General features: G+C 34.1%; 1 protein-coding gene across 2 annotated transcripts in view; it reads right to left on the bottom strand.

Moving 5' to 3' along the window:
* The window catches only part of d4, a 187,679-nt gene that overhangs the window by 63,737 nt on the left and 99,004 nt on the right, over positions 1-24,938 (bottom strand). For both annotated transcript variants that reach the window (XM_069821451.1, XM_069821452.1), the window contains exon 8: positions 23,602-23,746. In XM_069821451.1, the coding sequence (XP_069677552.1) occupies positions 23,602-23,746 (145 nt within the window). The remainder of the gene's footprint in view (positions 1-23,601; positions 23,747-24,938) is intronic.

Genomic DNA, 24,938 nt, shown 5'->3' with positions numbered 1-24,938 from the left:
AGTTCAATTAAAGGAATCCTTAATCTTCCGAGTGATATTCCTTCAGCAATGCTATACTCCCAAAAACACACAGAGGACTTGGTCTTGTAAGAGCTACTTGGGAAGGTTACCTTCAGCATTTCAACATCGCCAAAATTTAGAACTAGCCCATGAACCTTACATTGAAACAACTACAACACTTCAGGAGGAAAAGAAATTCTGCCTCCATAAGCTGCAGCTTGATGAAAATTAAGGTGACCATCCATCCCGGTTTTTCCGGGGTAGTCTCAAATTTAGTTAAATCCAGACGTTTGAGATGGGCAGGGCATATAGCACATATGGGCAAATCCAGAAATGCATATAGAGTGTTAGTTGGGAGACCAGAGGAAAAAAGACCTTTGGGGAGGCCAAGACGTAGATGGGAGGATAATATTAAAATGGATTTGAGGGAGGTGGGATATGATGAAAGAGACTGGATTAATCTTGCACAGGATAGGGAGTGATGGCGGGCTTATGTGAGGGCGGCAATGAACCTGCAGGTTCCTTAAAAGCCATTTGTAAGTAAGCAAGCCTCAAATTTAGACCCTCTGTCCCAGATTTTTATAAAGGCATTTTGGGATGACAATTTGTCCAGAATTTTGCCAAGGTGTCATGATTTATCCAGATTTAGATTTTTCTACATTCATAGTAATGTTTTTAGGGGATATGAACTGTAAAGTTGACAATATAGTCTTCTCCACTCTTTTACGAGAATTCTGTAATGGACAGAAAATGCATGTAATGTACAAATGTAGGGCAGCTCTAAAATACCCTAATTTATTATACCATGCTGCCAGCAGAGTAGCCTGCTGGGATATGAGGGTCACTGCAATTTCTTGGAAAGGATGCTTTGTTTCTTCATAACTTATCTTCAAGATCATTTTCACGAACAGAAGCTATGGAACATTTGGGTGGATCAGGTTACAGAAATTCTTTGAAAGGGTGCTTTGTTTCCCCCTAATTTCACGAAGATTTAAAATTTGTTTTTTGACTACAGTAACAGCGTCTTCCATCTTTCAAGCTGAGGTTTGCTCTGTTCAAAAGCAGTTGCACAAGTACATCATAAATTGTATGAAATGCACTCGGGACAGTTCTATGGTGAATCCTAATATGTCACACATGATTTTCAATAGGCTGGGACAATATGACATAGGGGGGGGGGGGGGGAGGTTCTGTTTCAATGAAAGAGAACTTCTTTATTTCATTCCATTCAGTTCCAGAAATCTAATCTCGGTCCAAGGCCCAAGAAGGATCAATATGATGATTACTGCAGTTAAAAAGCAGGAAATCTAGAAGAAGAAGAAGAAGAAGAAGAAGAAGAAGAAGAAGAAGAAGAAGAAGAAGAAGAAGAATGGAAAACTCATAATGAAAGGAATTGCCAAGAAATACAAAGAAACTAGGCAGAAAAATTTATATTTAGTTTATACAATGGATCTTTGACAGTTAAGGTAGCACTGTATATACAGACTAGTTTCATTTACTAGATGTTACTTAAGACAGACATTTATAAATAGACTCCTTCACTTTCTAAATAAGATATGGACAGGACGTGATATACCAACAAATTGGACAAAATCAGTCATAGTTCCTATATTCAAAAGAGGAGATGTAAAATCTTATGACAACTACAGAGGGATCAGTCTATTAAATACAGGATATAAAATCTTTACCAGCATAACCAAGAGTAATTGTATAAATATTATGAAACACTTTTCGGAGAAGAACAAAATGGCTTCCGAAAGGGAAGATCATGTTGTGATGGATATTTTACATTAAAATTATTTATGAAAAACACAGGGAATTCAACTTAGAAACACATATTGCTTTCATTGATTTGGAAAAAGCATTTGATAGGGTGAACAGAAATAAATTATTAAATGTATTAGCCATATTCCACAACAACTTATAGCAAACATATATAATATCTATAAAACAAATCTAATTGCAGTAAGGTGTGATAATAAATTATCGCAATGGACAGAAATTCTTACAGGAGTAACACAAGGCTGCAGCCTTTCACCGTTGCTGTCTATATCTCAAATAATTAGAGAATGGAAACAATTACCTCATGGATATATACAACTCAATAGACATTTACAACTAGATTCATTATTTTTTGCAGATGATTTAGCTCTGGTGGCAACCTCAGAAGATGAATTACAATGTTCAATTTTTAATTTTAACAAAACTGGAATTAAATATGAAATGAAAATCAATAAAGAAAAAACTAAAATCATGGACTTCTGCAGAAAATGCCCTGTGCCTAGCAAAATATGTTTAGATTAAAAAATATTAGAAAGAGTAAATTATTTTACATATCTCGGATACACATTATCTTTTTTTGATGAAGTAGACATTTCACAGAAAATTTCTAAATACACCAAAACAAGGGGAATAATTAACAACATTATGAAACCTTCCCTACTACAAAGGCATATTAGAATTCTTCTATACAAGACCTTGGGGAGACCTGTACTTTGTTATGGCAGTGAGGCATGAACATTGAGGAAGAAAGGCGAAAGCAGAATAATGGCTAATGAAATGCAATTTGTGAGATATACAGCAGGATATATGAAATATACAAACACAATGAAGACGTAATGGAAGAATTACAACTAGAACCTGTAATTAATCATGTGAAACATTATCAGAACAACTGGATAAATCATCTGCATCACATGCATAGAGATAGAATCTCAAAAGTCATGCTCCACTATCATCCAAATGGGAAGAGATCTCTCGTTCGTCCAAAGAAGCGCTGGATTGAAAATTCAACTGTGACATCATAACAGGCCATATGACGAAGAAGAAGATGTTCCTTAAGTCTCTAAGAGATACCAATATTTAATAACGCAAAAATCATTAGGGCCTATTCACATAGAAACATTAACATTAACACGAGAACATAAACATATGAAATGAACACAAGATTTGTGTTACCATTCACAGTGACAACTGAAACTAACGTCAAAATAAAGCAACAAAATGGGGGCTGTGACGATTGTTAAGGATATAGCAGTGCAATTTATGTTACTACAAAATGTATTAGCATGTGTGTGTGGTCTACTACATTTGAAATCAAGGAAATCTAGACGTACACGATGGTGTTTTTTTTTTAGTTGGTTATTTAACGACGCTGTATCAACTACGATGTTATTTAGTGTCGATGAGATTGGTGAAGCGAGATGGTATTTGGCGAGATGAGGCCAAGAATTTGCCATAGATTACCTGACATTCACCTTACAGTTGGGGAAAACCTCGGAAAAAACCCAACCTGGTAATCAGCCCAAGCGGGGATCGAACCCGCGCCCGAGCGCAACTTCAGACCAGCAGGCAAGCGCCTTAACCAACTGAGCCATGCTGGTGGTACAATGGTGGGTTCATCCAATGAATGAGAGAAGGATTATTCAAGGGGATTTCCATAACCTTCTATAAGAAATGAGAGACCGTGACTCAAAACAATTCCAGCATTACGTGATATAGAAATCTGAAAAATTATAAGTCTCCAGGTATCGATAAAATTCCAGCAGAATTAATACAAGAGGGTGGAAGCGCATTATCTAAAGAAATTTATAAGCTTGTACTTGCTATTTGGGAAAAGGAAATTGTACCAGAACAATGGAAGGGGTCCATAATCGTACCTATCTTTAAGAAGGGCGACAAGACTAACTGTAGTAACTTTCGAGAAATATCACTTTTGTTGACGTCGTACAAAATTTTGTCCAATATTCTTTTGAGAAGATTAACTCCATATGTAGATGAAATTATTGGGGATCATCAGTGTGGTTTTAGGCGTAATAGATCAACTATTGACCAGATATTTTGTATTCGACAGATAATGGAGAAAAAATGGGAGTATAAGGGTACAGTGCATCAGTTATTCATAGATTTCAAAAAGGCATATGACTCGGTTAAGAGAGAAGTTTTATATGATATTCTTATTGAATTTGGTATTCCCAAGAAACTAGTTCGATTAATTAAAATGTGTCTCAGTGAAACGTACAGCAGAGTTCGTATAGGCCAGTTTCTGTCAGATGCATTTCCAATTCACTGTGGGCTAAAGCAAGGAGATGCACTATCACCTTTTATTTTTAACTTTGCTCTAGAGTATGCCATTAGGAAAGTCCAGGATAACAGAGAGGGCTTGGAATTGAAACGGGTTACATCAGCTGCTTGTCTATGCGGATGACGTGAATATGTTAGGAGAAAATCCACAAACAATTAGGGAAAACACGGGAATTTTACTGGAAGCAAGTAAAGAGATAGGTTTGGAAGTAAATCCCGAAAAGACAAAGTATATGATTATGTCTCGTGACCAGAATATTGTACGAAATGGAAATATAAAAATTGGAAATTTATCTTTTGAAGAGGTGGAGAAGTTCAAATATCTTGGAGCAACAGTAACAAATATAAATGATATTCGGGAGGAAATTAAATACAGAATAAATATGGGAAATGCCTGTTATTATTCAGTTGAGAAGCTTTTATCATCCAGTCTGCTGTCAAAAAATCTGAAAGTTAGAATTTATAAAACAGTTATATTACCGGTTGTTCTTTATGGTTGTGAAACTTGGACTCTCACTTTGAGAGAGGAACATAGGTTAAGGGTGTTTGAGAATAAGGTGCTTAGGAAAATATTTGGGGCTAAGTGGGATGAAGTTACAGGAGAATGGAGAAAGTTACACAACACAGAACTGCACGCATTGTATTCTTCACCTGACATAATTAGGAACATTAAATCCAGACGTTTGAGATGGGCAGGGCATGTAGCACGTATGGGCAAATCCAGAAATGCATATAGAGTGTTAGTTGGGAGGCTGGAGGGAAAAAGGCCTTTGGGAAGGCCGAGACGTAGATGGGAGGATAATATTAAAATGGATTTGAGGGAGGTGGGATATGATAGAGAATGGATTAATCTTGCTCAGGATAGGGACCAATGGCGGGCTTATGTGAGGGCGGCAATGAACCTCTTTGCCAGTAGCTCTACAACTATCACTTACAATTAGGTAAGAAAATGTTGTTTTTTAATGGTACACATTTTGAATTTAACCTAAATTTATGCAACATTTTCATATAGATTATAAGTTGTATCTAATAAATATAAAAATCTTCCTCAGTATTTGGCTACTAGAGACTCCATACCCAGCCTGGTATGGAGTTATAGGATTGGAAAATCAACTTGCTGTCTAATTATAAATGAAACAACTGAGGCTATTTAGAATGCTCTTTATGAAACTTACTTTTCCATTCCCACTGTAGATGAATATAGAAATAATGCAAGAGATTTCTATGAAATATGGAATATACCACACTGCCTTGTTGCTATAAATGGGAAACATGTTATTCAAGCATCAAACAATTCAGAGTCCCAGTTTTATTACTATAAAAAATCATTTAATATTTATTGTGTTATTGGCAGTATATAATGCAAAATATTGTTTTATCCATGTTGACATAGGAGCAGATGGGTCACAGAGTGATGGAGGAATCTTTAAGCAGTCAGAGTTTGGTTACCAATTAAATAACAATTTACTTCCATTACTACCTCCAGATCCTCTCCCACAAACTAGAATTATCATACCATATTATTTCGTTGGTGATATGACATTTCCTTTGGGGCCGAACCTAATGAGGCCTTTTTCAAAAAATACATTGACGAATATGAAAAGAAAAATATATAATTTCTGTCATTCTAGAGGACACAGAATTATTGAAAATGCTTTCGGTATTTTGATGGTCCGGTGAAGAATTTACCACAGAATTATAAATGCCAAACCAGAAAATGAAGACAAAATATTAAAGGCAACTGTGCATCTACACAACTTTCTTAGAATTCAAGAAATATATACTAGTACTGATGGAGCATACTGTCCACCAAATTTTATCGACACTGAAAATAATGAGCATATACAGCAAGGTGAATGGAGAAAGTATATTCTTGAGCAAGGTGCACTACACCATATTAATAATACCAATTTAAAGGTTAGTGCAACTTCAAATGTATTACAAATTAGAGAAACTCTTTCTTCGTAGTGTATCCAGTTATTTGCTGACAACACGTGTTCCACTATGTTTCACTATGAATTTTCTCTTCTTACAAATGATGGGTAAAAAGCGCGATGGTGGTTGTGAAAAAGAGTGGGGCTGTAGTACTGTAGATGTTTTACAGCTTATGTAGGTACCTCTTGATTCAGAAATTAGAGAAGAAATTGCCAATTTTTTTATTTCACCAATGGGTACATTTGATGGTCAATTTGAATATGTTTCTCGTGGACTGGTAAACTTTTAAAGAACATTCCTGTTGTGTGCAGTGAATCTTGTTATATAGACTTTGAAAGTTATTTAAAATGTTTGAAATAGTTTTTTGTACTAATTTATTTCAGATTTAAAAATGGTCGACCAATTTGCATTGTTTCCAGTTACTATTTAAACAGTGTTAATTAAGTTCTGCTACTAAATAAATGCAACTATAATGAAACAATAAATATGAAACGAGTTTTGTAAAGGGATATTTAACATGTAATAAAATACACTGAAATAAAATCTTTAAATTATACTTTAATTTAATTTAAATTTTCATTCAATTGCGTCTCTTTCTTTTCTTAGCTTCCATAAGTACTTGGGTCATTTGCAATATGTTGTTGTTACCAATGCTAAGGATCTTGGATTTCTTCCATTCTCCTGCGGGCGTCCCAATAGTATTTGGTGAACTGCGATAGTAAATCAGCATCTATTTTCTTTATTGCTGGGCATTGTAGCAAATGTTCTTTATCCATGATGGAGTTCTGATTTCTACAGAGAGTGCACTGTGGATGCTGGTAGATATTAATTCGATGTAGATGAGAAGCGAGACAATCATGTCCGGTTGTTAAGCAAAATATAGCAACAGCCTTTTTTTCGTGGTAAATCTGGGATGTTATTACAGTCTAGGATTTGCAATACAGTCTCATCCTTTATATCTTCCTGCAGAGAAGATAGCTGCGTTGAAACGAATTCTGCAAAAGCAACATCCTCAGATGCCCTTTTTCTTTCCAAAGTTTGATTAAAGCTATTGGAGACTTCAGCAATCATCTGTAAATTATTCTGTATAAGACGTCCCCTTCTGTATTTGATACTCGTTTAGATTTTTTTTTCCTATTGCCGCTGAAACAGCTGATAATACAGGCCTTGATTGTCAATCGATGTGGGGAGGGGTTGTATCTGTAGTGACTGCGTCCAATTCAAAGTCAAAATAAGTATTGAAATCAGCTTCATTTTCATCATAAATAGAGATTGGACTATTGGAAATATTAGTGTTTGTTTCTGATTGTTGTGAATTTAGATAATTTGTAAATGTTCTCCTTTTTCTTAGATGTTCATCAAGGAAACTTAATGCACCCATAGAGGGCTAGGGTTCTTTATATGAGGCTTTGACCAACTCTTGTTACTATCAGCTATTGTCTTCTTTTCCCTTGTGTACTGGTCTCTCAAATTTTTAATTCTAGTTTTACACATTTCAACTGTAACAAACAATAAAATTATAACATTTTGTTTAGGAGAATGGGAGTTGAAGATTTCAACTGACAAAATTTGCATCGTTGTACTTATATTTAATTTGATATTAATTAAAACAGTAATTTATCTAACTGAATAATATTAAAGGGAAAAAAAAATTCCGAGACTGGGTATCGAACCTGGGACCTTTGGCTTAGTGCGCCAACACTCTACCACTATGCTATCTAGGCACATTACAAAAAATGGGACAATTCTTCCCTTTATTGCCACATATCTCAATGTGTTGATAAAAATGTCAATGACCCAATATACAGTGCACAATGTGTATTTTATATATTTTTTAATGTTTCATCAAACAAATCTATTTTGAAATCAGTTTAGATTAGGAACGATAAGATGTAAAGTTTCCTACATCATGTACAGTACATATACTATGTAATATAATATAATATAATATAAAAAATACCTTCATCTTTCAATTCATTTGCTATTTGTTGCCAAATATTCTCTTTCAACAAATTATCTTTGTATGACTTGTACTTTTTATCATAAAGACCTCAATGACTTTGAAATAAAATAATTAACTTTTCATCAAATGACTCCATTTTTATCTTCTTTTTTGAGTGCAGTGTGATAGTGTTTTTTCCTTTCTCGAATGATGCCAACACGAACATGAAAGCTTGGAGTTTGCAAGCTTAGGCGTTAGCGTCTGGCGATAGTGTTCACATTAATGTTAATGAAAATCATTGTGAACGATGCCATTAATAATCTGGTTGCGAACTTTTATGTTCACATCTTGTTTACAGTAATGTTAACGATAACAACTTGCGGTTTTCTGCACTGCCATTATCAAATCATAATGTTTCATTCATTTGTGATCACTTCAACATGGACTCCTTTAGATGTTAGTAGGATTCCTAACAGTAGTAAAGCTCTCTCCATGTATTTCATAGCATATCAGGAGTGATACTCTGTACTGATCAGTTTTTCAATGTTTGGCACCTGATTTGTGTACACTTTATTCTTTACACAACTCCACAACTAATCTAATGGCATAACATCAGGTGAATGAGGGAGGCCAGGGTATAGGTCCATCATGAGCATGCACATGTGGTGGGTCTCATTCTGAAGTTTATGTTTGGATTAACAGATTTCATCTGAACACACAAGCTACGCAATGTGTTTTGTGCTTTATCTTCATTTTTCCAAATAAACATACTCACGGCATTGCAGAAAAATTATCTTTAATACTTTTTGCACTATTAACGAATGAAATCCGTGAGAGACTTTAGGAACACAATGTATTATAACAAAAATTAGCTTTACATAATTTTACAATGTACAAATGAGCCACTCAGGAAGCAGTATGCTACTGGTTCGACTGCTATGATCTCGTGGTATCAACTTTTGCGTCATGTGTGGTAGATAAGTCAACCATGAAATTGAAATATAGTCTAATCCCAGTCATTATTATAACTACCAGAACAGAAACGTAATCATGACAAATGCTTTATCAAGATTAGCCGCTAACACTGGTGTTACGTGAAATTTTTTGAAAAATGACATTTGGATCATTCCATACAAAATTGTGAATTTTTGTCAGCGAAGTATCCAATCTCTCTTGATTTTTAGTATGTCAATGGCGTCATAGTGTAAAGTTAATAAACATACAGTAGTATAAAAATCGTAACATCAGTGGTTTAGCTGCAGTGAAGGAGGAAGTTTGAAGGGTGCTGTCATGTGCATTCAAAAATAAAAATGTATAATAATGTTATATATCTTCTAAACGATAAAATAATTATATCATTCTAAAGAGGAATATGCATATTTAAAATCAACGATGGATTATTAAAAATAATATTTTAGGATAAGGGTGAAAAGTGACGTTGAAACAAATAATTATTTGTATTTTCAAAGACAATACTGTTTACCATTTGATATTTTGTTTTCTACAAGGTAAACACATGCCAATGCTACCATTTAAATTTCATGACAGTATCAGTCGAACTGTGGTAGTTATTGAATTATAAAGATAAGGGTTATTTGCGTTTAAGATTGAAAGTTGCATACCATGCTATGCAACAGGCTGAAGACAAGGTCACATATAACGATGTGTGTGACCCTCACTTGTTATCTACTGTAAACAGGAAATCGTGCACCTTTGCAGCTGGATGTCAGCTGATTGATTATACAATCTTTAGCTACAGTTTCAATGGGTGTTGTGTTGTATTAAAGTGTTTCAAAATTTCTAAAATTATGAGAAACTTGAATACTTTATGGTGTTGCAATCCCTTTGGTCTTCAGAAGCATACTAGACAAATAGGAGAGAGAAAAGCAATAGAAGAAATGCGAAAGAAATTACCTAATTTAATTGTAGGTGATGAAATATGCAGTTGCTGTTGAATTAAGGTACAGTATATAAAATTACTAATGTGGAAGAAACAAACAGATTATGAAGGGAAAAAAAATCAAGTGAAGAGGAATATGTACTGCCGGAAAGAGAAGCGGAGGCAACAATCAGTAATATAAATAAAATTCTAACTCCTCTCAGCAAATCGCTTGTCTCCAAACAAAAACTCTCTCGTGAGAAATCATACACTTGCAGGAAGGCCAGTGGGATTAAGGAAGCTATTAATGCGTAGTGGTGGGGAAGTAATGATTGCAAAATTTAAGGAAAAATTTGGTAATGTAAAAACATCTAATGAGAAATACATGATTCTTATGTGCCTTACTAGAAGCTGGACTGAGCACAAAATAATGTGCAAGTTTGGTGTATCTCTTCATGTTGCTCGAAAATTACGCAAAACAATAAGAGTATAATGTAAGTGCATGATATAAAATATCATTGCCACATTCCTGATAGTCGACCTGGTTGGCAAGTTGGTATAGCGCTGGCCTTCTATGCCCAAGGTTGCGGGTTCGATCCCGGGCCAGGTCGATGGCATTTAAGTGTGCTTAAATGTGACAGGCTCATGTCAGTAGATTTACTGGCATGTAAAAGAACTCCTGCGGGACAAAATTCCAGCACACCCGGCGACGCTGATATAACCACTGCAGTTGCGAGCGTCGTTAAATAAAACATAACATAACATTCCTGATGATATTATAAAACTTTGTCGTTAATTTTTATGAAGAAAACGACATAAACTGAATTATGGGCTGGCATGAAATACACTAAGTCGGTCAAAGAGGATAGCAAGAGAGTGAAAAAAACAAAGAATGGTTGTTGATTTTAGCCAATCATAAAGAAATTTACAAGAAATTTAAGAACAGACATCTAGGCATTCAAATTGGTTTTCACGTTTTGCATCCCTGAGACCAAAATACTGCATACTATCGGGGAACTCATGTTTGCATATGTATTGATTTGTGAGAACACAAAACTGATGTTAATGAGTTAACAAAAAATAAACCATGATGACGAAAGAGAAATGAACAGTGTTGATTTTTTAATATGAAAAATGGTTTCTCAGAGTCCCTCTCCAAATTGTTATCTACATAGGAGTGAAAAATGCCAAGGGACTGAAATTATTTCAGAATTTCTAAATTCATTATTAGAGAAAAATCTAATGGAAGAAGTCATGTATAAAACGTGGAAAACAACAGACAGAGCAGAGATGATCCTGGTAAAAGCTAATATTGAAAATTTTATAAATAATTTCCTTATCTGTTTGAAAAAATTTAAAGCACACAATTTCATAGCAAAGGTTCAATCCTCGTACATGAAACATTTAAAAACTGCAACCCAATCTAGAAAATTCACTGTTTTCGGCGACTACTCTGAAAATTACAATTTTGTTATATGGATGCCATACAAGGATGCTATTGGAACACATCTCAAGCAACTATCCATCCATTTGTTATTTACCACAAGAATGCTAACAATGATCTGGAACATACGTGTTTCTCAATCATATCAGAATGCTTAGTTCATGACAGTCCAGCAGTTCATCTAAAAAAAAAAAAAAAAAAAAAAAAAAAAAAAAAGCTGATTACCTACCTACAACAGAAATTTTCATACATAAATGATATTTACTATTTCAGCGATGGGGCAGCAGGTCAATACAAGAATAAAAAGATTTTTGTAAATCTCCTGTGCCATAGGACAGATTTCCAAGTGTCAGCTAAATGGCATTTCTTTGCCACAAGCCATGGAAAGGGCCCTTGTGACAGTGTATGAGGTACAATTAAGAGACTTGCTGCCCAAGCTAGCCTTCAGGGAACTCATAACCACCAGAGAGCTCTATGAATGGGCGCAAAATAACGTCACAGGAATTTTTGTTGCATTCATAACCAAAGAGGAACATGAAAAAGAAGTCCAGCTATTAAATACAGATATATATATATATCCAAAATAAAATAATGTTTTTTGAGTTATAACATTTTACATTATTGGTGTAAACAGAAAAAAAAGTAAACTTAATATTTAGTGCAAAAGAACATTTAATGTCCATCCTTTTCATAAACGTAAGAATCATTTCTGTTGAAGCTCATGCACAGTCTTGAGAAAAATATACATAGATGCGTGTTTTCAGAAAATCACAAATTTCATATGCCCATAATTACCGAACTATCGTTAACTAATATTTTCATATTATATATCTGGTACCTAGGCAATGTGGAAAGTAATGTGCTAAAATATTTTCGCATTCCAAGATGTCACGGTTTTAGGACATACTTATTTGCATGGATTGACCCAGAGGCCACATACAAAAAGAAAAAAAAAAGGCTATTCATACAATACTGATGCAGTTCCTCATCATTTTGAGTGTCACTTCTTCAAAGCAAATGCAAAATCACAACACTACAAAACACTGAAAAATTATTTTAAAATGTATTTTGCTTAATCAATAAACACAATGCAATAACAAAGAAATGTATGCAGTTTCATTTCTTGAAAGTGTCAAGTACTGGTGGATTTTCACTATCTCTCTGGAATTCACTTTGCTTCATCTCAAAAATGTCTATTTTTGGATTTATTTAAATTTCTTAAAAATCTGAATGTATCAAGCAATGTAATAAACATCTGAAAAGCAGCCTTTTCAATTATTTAAGACAGGAATCTTTATTTAAGAAAGTAAACTTACAATTGACAGGAAATTTTGAAGGCAGAGCTACTTCCTCTTTTCTCCTTGTTTCCCAGGATAGTTCGATGGAGGAAGGAAAAAAAAAAACTTCTTATTGCCCACATCCGAGCTATACTTTGAATGCAAATTTAGACTGGACAGGAATGTGTTAAAATCTACAAAAATAAAAATAATCAAATGGGCAACTATAAAAATATTTAACTCTGACTTAAGTAACTAAAAGTTAAGCATGGTATTTGTGGAATAATGGCAAATTGCCGATATTATACAGAATAAATTAGAATGCCTATTTCCCAATTGTGAATCTACACATATAAGTCAAAATGGCAGAACTTTCAGTACAAGCTATAAAGAACACGGACAGATTTCGCACAACAATTTCCAATCAGCTTTCAATAAATATATTTACAATAATCAACATTTTTTCACTAATATAGATTCAGATATGACTATATTGCACTTACAAAATAAAGATCATACATGAAATATTTTAGAATCGTAGAAATTTATAAAGATAAATTAATTAATTAAAATAATTTAAATGATACAGCCCCAATTGACAGTAACATTCTCACTGATCTGTATATTACTTTTCAACTTGATCAACGTAGTCAAAACACATGTATCCAACATCAATCTTATGCGTTTCAGTCAGCTACTGACACACATTGGCTCCAGATATCAGTGAACACCAGCTGATTCACATTGTAAGTACTCATTCTGTACGATGACCATTTTCAATCATCAAAGATACAATTGTTAATCTATTAATTTTTCTAATATCGTAATATTTGATCAACATATCATTTTAATAGATTCACTCTCCTTTGCACATGACTACTGATGATAGGAGAGCCATAGTCCAGAAACATGTCTAATCAACATATATACATTTTAATAAAGAAGTGTTTTATGAATATTTTAATTACTTATGAGAAAACACTGTTGTAATATGACTATAATTTAATATGTCTATTGTAAACTGATACACGACTTTGTATATTGCACTGACTGCCCTCGAAAATTCAGAGCAATAACAGTCACTCACGTATGACTATGTTTATTATTTAGTTTCATCAGCGGCAATTTCAGTTTGATAGAGTAATAATGAGAAAGTGGATCATAACTTCTGACACTGCTTGTTATTGTTTCATAGGAGGATACTGATTGATATTTTAGTAGAGTCACGAATTGCAGTGACTGTGACAAGAAAGCAGGTAGCTGGCACACGTGTAAGTATGATCATATGGTAACAGACTGAGTATCAGTATTACTCATTCTCGAGAATGGCAGTGTTGATAATACAATCCTCAGAACTAGTGATATCGGTCTGCTACTCTAGCCTATGAGAACGATTGGTACTAAGAGGCTGGGTGTTCAGCTCTAGCATTTAGTTTCAATCCAAGATGAAGAATTAATCAGGAAAGTGAGTAAAGGATACAAATTGAATGTTGTGTGAGTGATTGTTGACAGATAATTTCAGGTGAATAAGAAAACCGTATGCAGATTTCAGTTCAAGAAGGAAGATCTGTGGATGGTTTGTTCATCATAACTTGGCAGAAGAACAATGATATGACCATAATTAATATATCAAGAACTTTTTTTAAAAATCTTGGACACAAAATTCTTATTAACTGCAAATCAAAAAACTCACCAAAGTAAAGGAAATATATTTTATGAAAAAGAAAATCAAATCAATGCTGGTTTGTTTCTATGGTAGTAAAGGTTTTATTCATTAAGAATTTGTCCCATCTACTGAGACTGTGACTGCAGAATATTATCTGTAAACTCCACGCTAACATTCTTTAGCCAATCACTGAGCTTACTGATGCTCAACTGACCAATGACAATCTACCATGATAGTTTTATGCTGCTCAAAACTAATAAGTGACAGTTTCTGGAAACAAACAGCATTGTTCCAACATGGAAAGTCTAAGAGGAAACAAGTAATAAAACACGTCTAGCATACAAGGTCAACATGGGACTATCATTAATATTAATTGTAGCCTACTATTAATTACTAAGTGTTTTCGCAAAGAAATGTTGTTGTTGTTTAATGTCTGGAATCTAACAAGAACATTTTGTGTCCAATATGTTTAAAAAATGTTCTTCATATATTATTATTATTATTATTATTATTATTATTATTATTATTATTATTGTCATATCATTGTTCTTCTGCAAAGTTGTGATGAACAAACCATCCACAGAGCTTTTTTCTTGAACTAAAATCTGCATACAGTTTTCTTATTCAATAACATTTCGCAATGAAATGTTTAATGTATAATTTTCACATAAAAAATAAATAATAATACCTAGTTCAAAATAAAGCATTATACATAATTGTAATGATTTTCAAAATAAATACATAATAGCTTATGAATTTCACAATAAAACTTTATAGAAATTATAGTAATATTAATCTCAAAGGTTCATTTGTTTTATTGCAATGAGGTCAATGTCTTTATTTTCTTAATTCTTTATCAACAAAATTACTATTCCAGACGGTTTAGGTATGTATTTATACCTACTTTCACAGAAAAATAATGGAATGCAGTAAGATTAATTTTTCATGTGAGAATTATCTAGCTGAATACCATTCGTGATAATTTTTTGTGATAATTTCATATTGTTTTAAACTCATGTTTCTTGTCACGAGATAAATTATTTTTTTGATCTTTGGTTTCGAAAAAACTATCATAACAAGAAATATTCGTTGAGCTCAATGAAATTATCAGAGAACTATCAGCATTTGATTAAGAGTTTCAGAACAGCTTTGAAATTGAATTGTTCAAGAATCACGAACTAAGCACATTTGTTTTGCTTCTCAACGAAGTGCCAACTTAACACATGTACAGGAATTCCTGTTCGAAAAATTCTCTACGCTTGCTCACATACCATGTTTTCCAAATTTGACACTCTGCAGCTATTTATTTCCGAAAATAAAATTCTTACTGAAGAAGAACATTTCAGTATTACCAAATCCATCCCAGAGGCTGTGACAAGACATCTGTGAGCTATTCCAAACAGAACAACAATTCTTAGATGATCGTACTACTTGCATTACAGCCAAAGAATGTATTTCAAAGATGACAAAACGGAGAGAAGGGAGGAGAGGGGGATGGAGGAGGGGGGAGGTAGGGCAGGAGAGAGTCTATATGGGTAAGTAAATTTAATACCATGGAAACATACTTTGATGGTGAAAAATGTCACTACGTTAATTAAAGACCTTTTCCAAAACAAGTTAATGCCTTTCAACACTCATAAAAACTGTGGATTACCATTGTTCAATGACGATAAAGAAGAGGAACATTATTATCTTTGTTTGTCACTCTTCAACATAATGAATTATAAAGATCCATTGTCTTTTGATTTGGCTCTGTTATTTCAGGTGCTTAGCAATGTGGTAATATGGATACAGTGTCAGTTAATTAAGCAAGGTGGCAGATTGTGTAGTTTCACGTCCATTACAGATTACTAAAAGAAAAGGTCTCAGTAAAAAAAAAACATAAATCAAGGAAGTTTGTTACTTTCTGTACTTCGTAGAAAGTGAAAAAAAGTGTATTCAATACATGAGATACAGTAATGTCAGTTTCTCAACAACAGGCATCACAAATATAGTAAAATCGTCTATGTCGGAACCTTTATAAGAAGGAAACCTGTACATACAGAAAGGAAATCTCAGAACAGAACGATTTTAGACATGAAAATGACTTCTAAAAGACAGAAACTTCCGTAACACGAAAACAATATGGTTTTAAAGAACCATTCGTTTGTTATTGCCTCAATAAGACGAAAATTAAATTTTTAGTTAAGTGGCACAACTACACAGAAGACATTGTGAAAATACATATTTTCCCATACACTCTGTTCATCAGCATAATTTCATTTAAATTGTGTACTGAAGTGTAGGAATGTGCTAATTTTTAAGTATGCAATCTGTTGTTCTATTGTAAATAAAAATTTACCAAGTAAAATGTGAACCATTAACAACATCGTGAAAATAAGTTACAGTAAGCATCACGATGAGAGGAGTTCTTTTATGTCTTGGCATTAGCAGTAAAAATGCATATTTATGTATGGCTTAAGTTGTCTTTGCACATTCCTTAAATTACATGAAAATTTAAGCAACCCTTAATAAGGGAAAAAGCTGCCAAGATGGATAATTTTCTACGGAATCATCATGTACATCATAGACAGATTTTATTGTAGTTTGAATCCACATATGAACCAGTTGGTGTCCAGTGCCAAGCATGTAACAAATAATTTTGAGGTATGGACTTGATTTAAATTTTCTAACAATCTCTCGAAGTGTCAGACAAAGAATAAAATATGAGAAAAAATAAACCCTATACACATTAATGTTAACCTTGGATTAATGGAATAAGTGGCCCTATGTCATCGACAAAAAATATATTTTTATGTGCATGAATAGACATTACATAATTTGTAAGATAGGAACATAATTTATTTTAACTAAACATATGGTTAATGGACACCATTTCTTTGATCAAATAATTATATACACTTGTCTATCTTTATGACCAAGGTATAGGACTTCAAAACAAACAGCACATTTTGAAATCTTGTGTTGAAATAAAAGAAACACACATTTACGTGTTTGCATGCACACCCATGCCCACGCACGCATACGATAAATCAGGACCCCTGTGACAAACTCTGAAGAGTGACAGAGCTCACAAGGAAGATTCATTTTTCGTGTGACAATCCATGTTCTTTGACATGTCGTTTAGGAGCTATAGAACATCGAAGAAAAGACAGTTTTAGTGAAATTTAAAATTATGAAATTAATTATTCATTTTTCTTCCAGTATTCTTGTGGACAGGTTACAGAATGTATTCAAAGTGTCTATCCTGAGCCTGATTGAATTCATTACACCATCATAGCAGTGAATGTCGGACTCAGTCGAACATTTCAGGTCTGTCACCAGCAAAGATTTACTCTGAACATCTGAGCTGGAATTGTTGGTGATCGTCTGCTTGGAACCTGTCATTTTACCAACCAATTTGAATGGAGCAACTTACCTTGAGGTCCTTCGGAACATGCTTCTTTCTATTGCTCTTAGAGGATGTACCCCTCATGATGCACAGGGACATGTGGTTCTAGCATGATGAAATCCCACCACACTTCAGTCTGGTTGTACGAGCATATCTGAACATCATCTATGGGGAACAATGGACAAGGAAAAAAGAATCTGTTGCGTGGCCAGTATGATCACCTGACTTAACACTCCTAGATTTTTTTTCTTTGGGGGCATCAGAAGAGTGTCGTGTATGCCACTCCAGTTGATACCAAAGAGGGATTGAATGTGTGATTTGCTGCTTTTGATCAAATTCAACACAGATCTGAATGTCTGACAGAGTTCGACAATCACTGCTATGACAGTGTAATGAATGTAATCAGGTTTAGGATAGACACTTTGAAAACCTTCTTTAACCTGTTCGCAAGGGTACCTGACAAAATAAATGAATTTATTTCATAATAAACAAACGTCACTAAAACTTGTCTTTTCTTCGGTATCACATAGCTCCTAAACAACACGTCAGTTACCACTGGTTGTTTCACAAAAAATGGTTCTCATAGCAAGATCTATCGTATCTCAGAGTTTGTCAAAGAGGTCCTGACTCACCCTGTATGTGTGTGTGTGTGTGTGTCCTAAATTTACATAACAGATAAATACATATGTATATGTGATAGTTGAAGGACTATTGTATAATTTGATACAGGAAAATCCCCATTTAATATCATTAACAACAAAAATGTTCTATCATATTGAATAAAAACTTAAAATGAGCCAAGTTAACATTAACAAGTTACAATGAAGACATGTAAATCAAGTATCTGAAATGTGCTGTATTATTTTTCTTTACACTAACAATACCATTGGCATCTAATACTTCTGTGTAAAAGAAAATCAAATTTTAATAAAACTTTCTGAACATAAGATATTCTTCATGTAATTCATTCTTTCTGTCCTATGGTCTGAATGTTAAATTTCAACACAACAGAAAATGTGTCAATACCCATAATGATTATGTATAATATCGAACAAATCTCTGTCAGTCTTATTACCAAGAATGCTATCATACATGCACAGTAAAACAGGAATGCGAAACAAGTCTTTTCTTTTTACGTTCAATATTCCCATTTCAAATAATATGCTAAAATAGTACAGAATTCTATTACCAGTAAAATGCTTGGAAGTTCTATAAACATGTTATTTGAAAGCAATACCTTGACATTTCCTCAACCTAGATATAATTCAATGTTGCAAAAACAGAACGGATGGGGGTGTTAGTATATTGGTAAAAACAATGCAGTTTACAAAAATGTGTGTCCTCACCTGCAGAAATAAGCATATCAGACCTTGCAAGTATGAATATGTAAATTACTACAGAGAAGTTGGAACCTTGAACAACAGAAAGAGGGTCAATAAGGGTAAAGACTATGGCAGTGGTGAAAAGGGCCAAGGATTATAAATAAAATCCTCTTAATATTACTTCCTCAAGATTTATACTAGTGCTAGTACTGTTAATATTAAGAGAAAAAATGAAGTAAATAAGTCACAAAGATATGATAAAAAAAAAAAAGGTGGTTTAATATTATTAACATTTCTTTTTACACCCGATGTTCATTTTCTGTCAGATGCTAAAACAAGTATGTATAGATATGGGCAATTGTGATTAAATTTCATATTATTTTCAGCAAACAAAATGTGTGTATGTATGTATGTATGTATGTATGTATGTATGTATGTATGTATGTATGTATGTATGTATGTATGTATGTATGTATGTATGTATGTATGTATGTATGTATGTATGTATGTATGTATGGTATCTAATGCTCTCGATTTAATACCAAAGTTATTCTCTTTCTTGCTTCTCAATATTTTTATATTAGACCATGATATATCTGAAGAACTTCACAGACTTTTATATGATACATATCCATCTCTACTTCCTGATGGCATAGGCGGAACCAATGTAAATACACTGACCAACCAAGAAAGAGAAAGAAAGAAATCACTGTAATTTAACTTACAATTTTAAGTTTAGACATAATTTTGGATGGAGTAATGCATGTTTATAATAGTTTTTGTTTCAGTGGCTGCATCAGCTAGTGACTGAATGCATGGTCCCTATCTTCATCTGATCTTCACTTTTTCACCTAACAACAAATCAGTGTGTTTCTGCACTGAACTCATATTGAGCAAATACAGTACGCAAACATTTCAACTGCTTTATTGCATCCCTTCCTTTTGGGAATAATAACTGTCTAAAATAGTTAGTTTGCTATTTCGTCACTAAGTGCAGTTGAAAAAATGTCTCTGACACTCCAACACGTTGCCAGAAGTGTTGCATTGATTGATGATGGATGCATTCTCCATTATGCTGCTGCACTCAAACAGTGCAAGAGGCTGTGAAGTGGTTCCAAGAAATGCAAAGTTTTTTCCAGAAGACCTGGATCTGGCAGAAAAAGAAAGTCTTCAGCCCAAAATGACAGATTTCTCGTCAGTGAGGTTCTAACAAATCGTCATACCACAACAGCTGAAGCACAGAATTGACTACAGCTTGTCTGAAATGTTAATGTGAGCGAGAGGACTGATCGTCAACGGCTTGGAGAATAAACTGTTCAATCATGATGACCTGCTATGGAATCAGATTTGACCAAAGCACAAAGCTGACTGTCTTCAGATCACTCGTCAGCATACCCAATGAACTTGTTCTCCGACAAGTCCAGGTTTTCCCTCAAATCTCCAGATGGTAGGGAAAATGTCAGGAGACGATCTGAAGAGCGGTATGCAGAGTGCATATTGTTTGCAAGGATGCCATTCAGCAGAGGCTCCATAATGGTGTGGGGTGGCATCTCAGTGGAGGCTCAAATGGAATTGGTATTGGTTGAGAATGATCTGAATGCTCACTGCTACACCAACGAGATTCTAACTGATGACATCACGCCCTTTACTCCATTTATTGACGATGAATTCATATTGATGCATGGAGCACTTATCTTGATGCCTTGGAGGTTGTTCAAGTCAATTGGTCAAACACAGTCCCAACCTAAATTCTATACAACATCTCTGGGGTATGTTGGCTATATGCATTCAAGGTTGTAATTATGTTCCGGAGATCTTAGGTGATCTGCAGACAGCACTACAAGAGGAAGAGTCATAATCGAAACTATGTCCAAGAGAAAGGCAATTGTAATTAGGCCCAAAGGGAATACACCAGATAATGAGTGCTGTTGTTAACTAAAGTGCAAAGTTCTTGGCAATAAAACCATTAACTCTCTCGCTCTCCAACATTTCTCACTCACAGTGGATTTAGAGGAATGGGTTGAAGAGATTCTGATCCATTTCTTCCTTAACACTGCAGAATGGACAAAGTGGTGAAGATTGAAAGGCAGCAACTGCACTTTTCTTGGATACTCAGAAATTATATTTTGTTGTATATTAAAACACTCCCATCTTTTATTACTTAAAATTTCGTGAAAATTGTACGATATTACCAGTGTATCTTGTTATATTTAATTGGTTAATCTTTTAATTGCTGAAAATGATAAAAGATGATATGGGGTTTTGTAAGATTTCTTTACTTCTCTTCTTAGCAAGTTGGTCAGCAGCTTCATTACCAGATAATCCACAGTGTGTTGGTACCCATTGAAAAACTATCCTTTTGTTAAGCTTTATCAGATGGTGTATAATTTTTCAGCAATAGAGTTATTTTTTTTTCTTTTAGGTGACAGATTGGCTGTTATAGCAGTAATAGCTGTTCTAGAATCACTGAATGGAACAACTTGTTGAAAAGAAAAGATCTAGTACAACAGATTTTGAAGTGTTTCTGTTACTTTTAGTGTGGATTTACCAACAAGTTGTGTGCATCAACACAATTTCCAGTGAGATTTAGTGGCAACTATTCAGTTGAAAGTTAAGTGAAAATTTTGACAAAATTTCGACAAAAGTGTACATTTTTTATTTATGATGGTCACCGACTCAAAATTGGTGTGAATTTATATGAAACAAATTCATAAAAGTGTGTAATCTTTAAATTGAGTATGATTGCAGCTATGTTATTCCTGGGATTACTTCGTAATATACATATCGTCACTGCACAACCAAAATCCACTATGTGCATTTAAACACATGTTTCAGAAGAAAAAAAAAAGCATCATCACTTTTAATTCCTTTGATTTTCAAAGCTACTTTCGATATAATTTAAATCATTACATGAAAAATTATGAAATTACGTCGAAAGTAGCTTTGAAATTAAGGGAATTAAAAGTGGCAATGTTTTTTTTATTTCTCTTGAAAAATTTGTTTAAATGCATATAGCAGAGTTTGAAGGCATAGCGACGATATAAACTTTGCTTTTAGTACTTTTTTTTTTTTTTTAAATGATTGGTTTTCTTTTTGCCAGTCAGTGTAGTAGTATACATTAAAACAAACTTGTGCAGTGATGGCTTCCATAATGAAAATTGGTAGGTTCACTTTAATATTTTTCCTGTTCATCTGCTTTGCGCTATGCCTTGAGGATTGGGGTCACATGTAGGAATGTAATGAACATGAGCAACAATGACAAACTAAACTCGATACGCAATGTTGATAGTATTACTTACTTGCAAACAATAGTGAGATTTAGTTCAAATGATATATGATATATATTTCTCAAAATCTTCGGTCCTGCTGGCCCTTCACATTTCTGTATTCGGGCCAGCATTCCCTTACTTGGACTATTTACAACTTTGAACAAGACGTATTTTGACACTTGAAGCCTATTCTTGCTATGTCTTTCATGTCCCTTCACTTTCACTTGACCATCCTTTTACTTTATCCACTGCTATTCTACTTCCCTTCTCTTATTCTCAGTTCCCTTAAAAATAATTCCTACCTTCATAACTAACTTAATACTCTAAATAACAATACATATAACTTATTTAATATATAAGACCTAACCCTTGTTGCTTTAGTTCAAATATAATTTTCTCTTAAAAAATGAACACCAGGAAATTTGAACAAACGAGTATAGGACTCTGGCTTATAATTAGGAATCACACAGTGGTTTTTGGTTCATCATTCTTTAGATTCAATTAGGAAAGTGTTAAGTAATTTGCTAACATCCAGCCTTTTTAACCAGAAAAAGAGAAAGAGAGAGAGAGAGAGAGAGAGAGAGAGAGAGATGCGGAGAACCTACAAATAAACACTTTTTTATTTCAGAGACTCAAAGCTTTTTATTTAATTTTCTGTCAGTATAATTCATTCTTATGAATTGAATTATTTCAATATAAAAGCAAAGTACTTCAGAATGAAGGAAAAGTGACCCTAGGTTCAGAAAATTCTCTTTTAGCCTGATTTCTAGAATGGCTTAGGGAAACTCAATTGAGTACTGGAAATTCATTCCCTGAGGACAGAGAAGGAAAGCAGTAAATCTACAAAAGACCTCTCATTTCTTTGTAGTGTCATGGTGAAGAAAGTATACTTTTGTGGGATGTTATAAGATTAGGATCTGCTTTCTCCTTTACTTTTATGATTTATTCTCGGAAATAGGACTGACTCTGTTTTCTGGTAATTTACATCAGTTTCTTTCATTTTAAATATTGAGGTACATCTTATAAGTTTACATAAACATATAATATATAATACAAATTCTCAATATCCTTCACAGAGAACGCAGAAGTGAAGGCATTAACAAAGGAGCAAGGAGGAGACAGTTCCAGCCTGTTATCTCACAACTCTTTGAAATTAAAACATGACATCACAAGTTTCATCAGCAGCAGATGATTGAAATATGAATGACGGAAGTCCCAACAAAACAGTAGACAACATAGAAAAGTCAGTATAGTGTGCAAGTCGCAATTTCTACAAGTCATAAAACATTACACAGGCTGCTCCTGCCTACATTCCAAGCACTTACTTATTGAATGGGACTAGCCTTCTTGCGCCCCCTCCCTCGCCCCCTGTTGGGCTGGGTGGTGGCCCTACCTGAGCGTCCACAGTCCGAGCATGAAACTAGTTCCTCTGACTGCCCTGTCTTCTTGTTCTCTTGGGCATCACCCAGGCAGAAATCACAATACGGTGATGGGGCTGCTCGCTCCTTTTCCTCAGCAGCAGTAACAGGCATCAACATCTGCGAGGATCAGTTATATCAACATAAGAGAACACTACTGCCACCATATTATGCTCTCCAGTCGTAATTAATTAATGGCAAAATTCATCAAACTGATACATTTGATACAATATAAAATTATTATGATACCTCGAACTTCATATTCATAGAACATGACAGAATTTTTCATGCATTAATGTGACATTCTTTTGCTCACAATATCATAATGCCACACCACGAATCATAATTTCAAAATATGCTTCCCTTCATTAAACAATGTCACTTCTTTACACTTCTGTCCAATCTTAAATGATTTCGTTTAACACATGTCTTACTACCAAGTTCTTCTTTATAGTAGTTAAAATTTCTTTGCCACAACAGGAATATAACATTGGTAAACAGCAAAATCTACATCTACTAAGTTTCAGACTAAATTTTTTGCTTCCAGTTTTGTTTTCTTTCAATTTATAACATGAATCTGTAGTCCTAAAATAATTTCATTCCTTTGTTTCTTATGTACAGTTCCTCAAAAAAGGAATGAGACAACTCTTGGTGATGCGAAAGTCTTAAGTTCTATAGTGTGGTTCACACAATATCGATGTAACCATGCAGGAAGACATCTGGCAGTGCATGCATATTTTCACCCTACTCCAAAGTACACACCTGTCAAAATGTTATCAGTTATCTATCTATCTAGTACAGGTCTCTGATTACATTCCATAATATTTTATCTTTTATGAAAGTGTAGAAGGAATTGTGTGGCAAAAAGTCACTTATTGTAGGGGAAACAAAACAATGTTATTATGAAATGATAAATTTAGAGCAATGAGAAAAACCACAAGGACCAGAGAAAGATAACGAAGACCACGAAAAGGACAAAGACAAGGACCACGATAAGGACCAGGACCATGATATGGACTATGAAAAAGAGAACAAGAACCATGATGAGGACTACAGCAACTACTATTATAAGGACTACAACAAGAACGATGACAAAGACAAGGACAACAAACACCACAATAAGGATAATAATAAGGATCATGACATGGATCACAAGGGCCACAAAAGGACCATGATAAGAACCAAGATCACGATAAGAGCTGTGACAAAGACAAATACCATGATAAGGACAATGAAAAAGACAAGAACAATAAGGACCATTACAATAAACAGGACTGTGATAAGCACCACGACAAAGACAACAAGGATCATA

This window comes from Periplaneta americana, chromosome 3 (assembly GCF_040183065.1).
Source record: "Periplaneta americana isolate PAMFEO1 chromosome 3, P.americana_PAMFEO1_priV1, whole genome shotgun sequence".
NCBI lineage: Eukaryota > Metazoa > Arthropoda > Insecta > Blattodea > Blattidae > Periplaneta > Periplaneta americana.
This window is presented reverse-complemented; position numbering and strand designations above follow the sequence as displayed.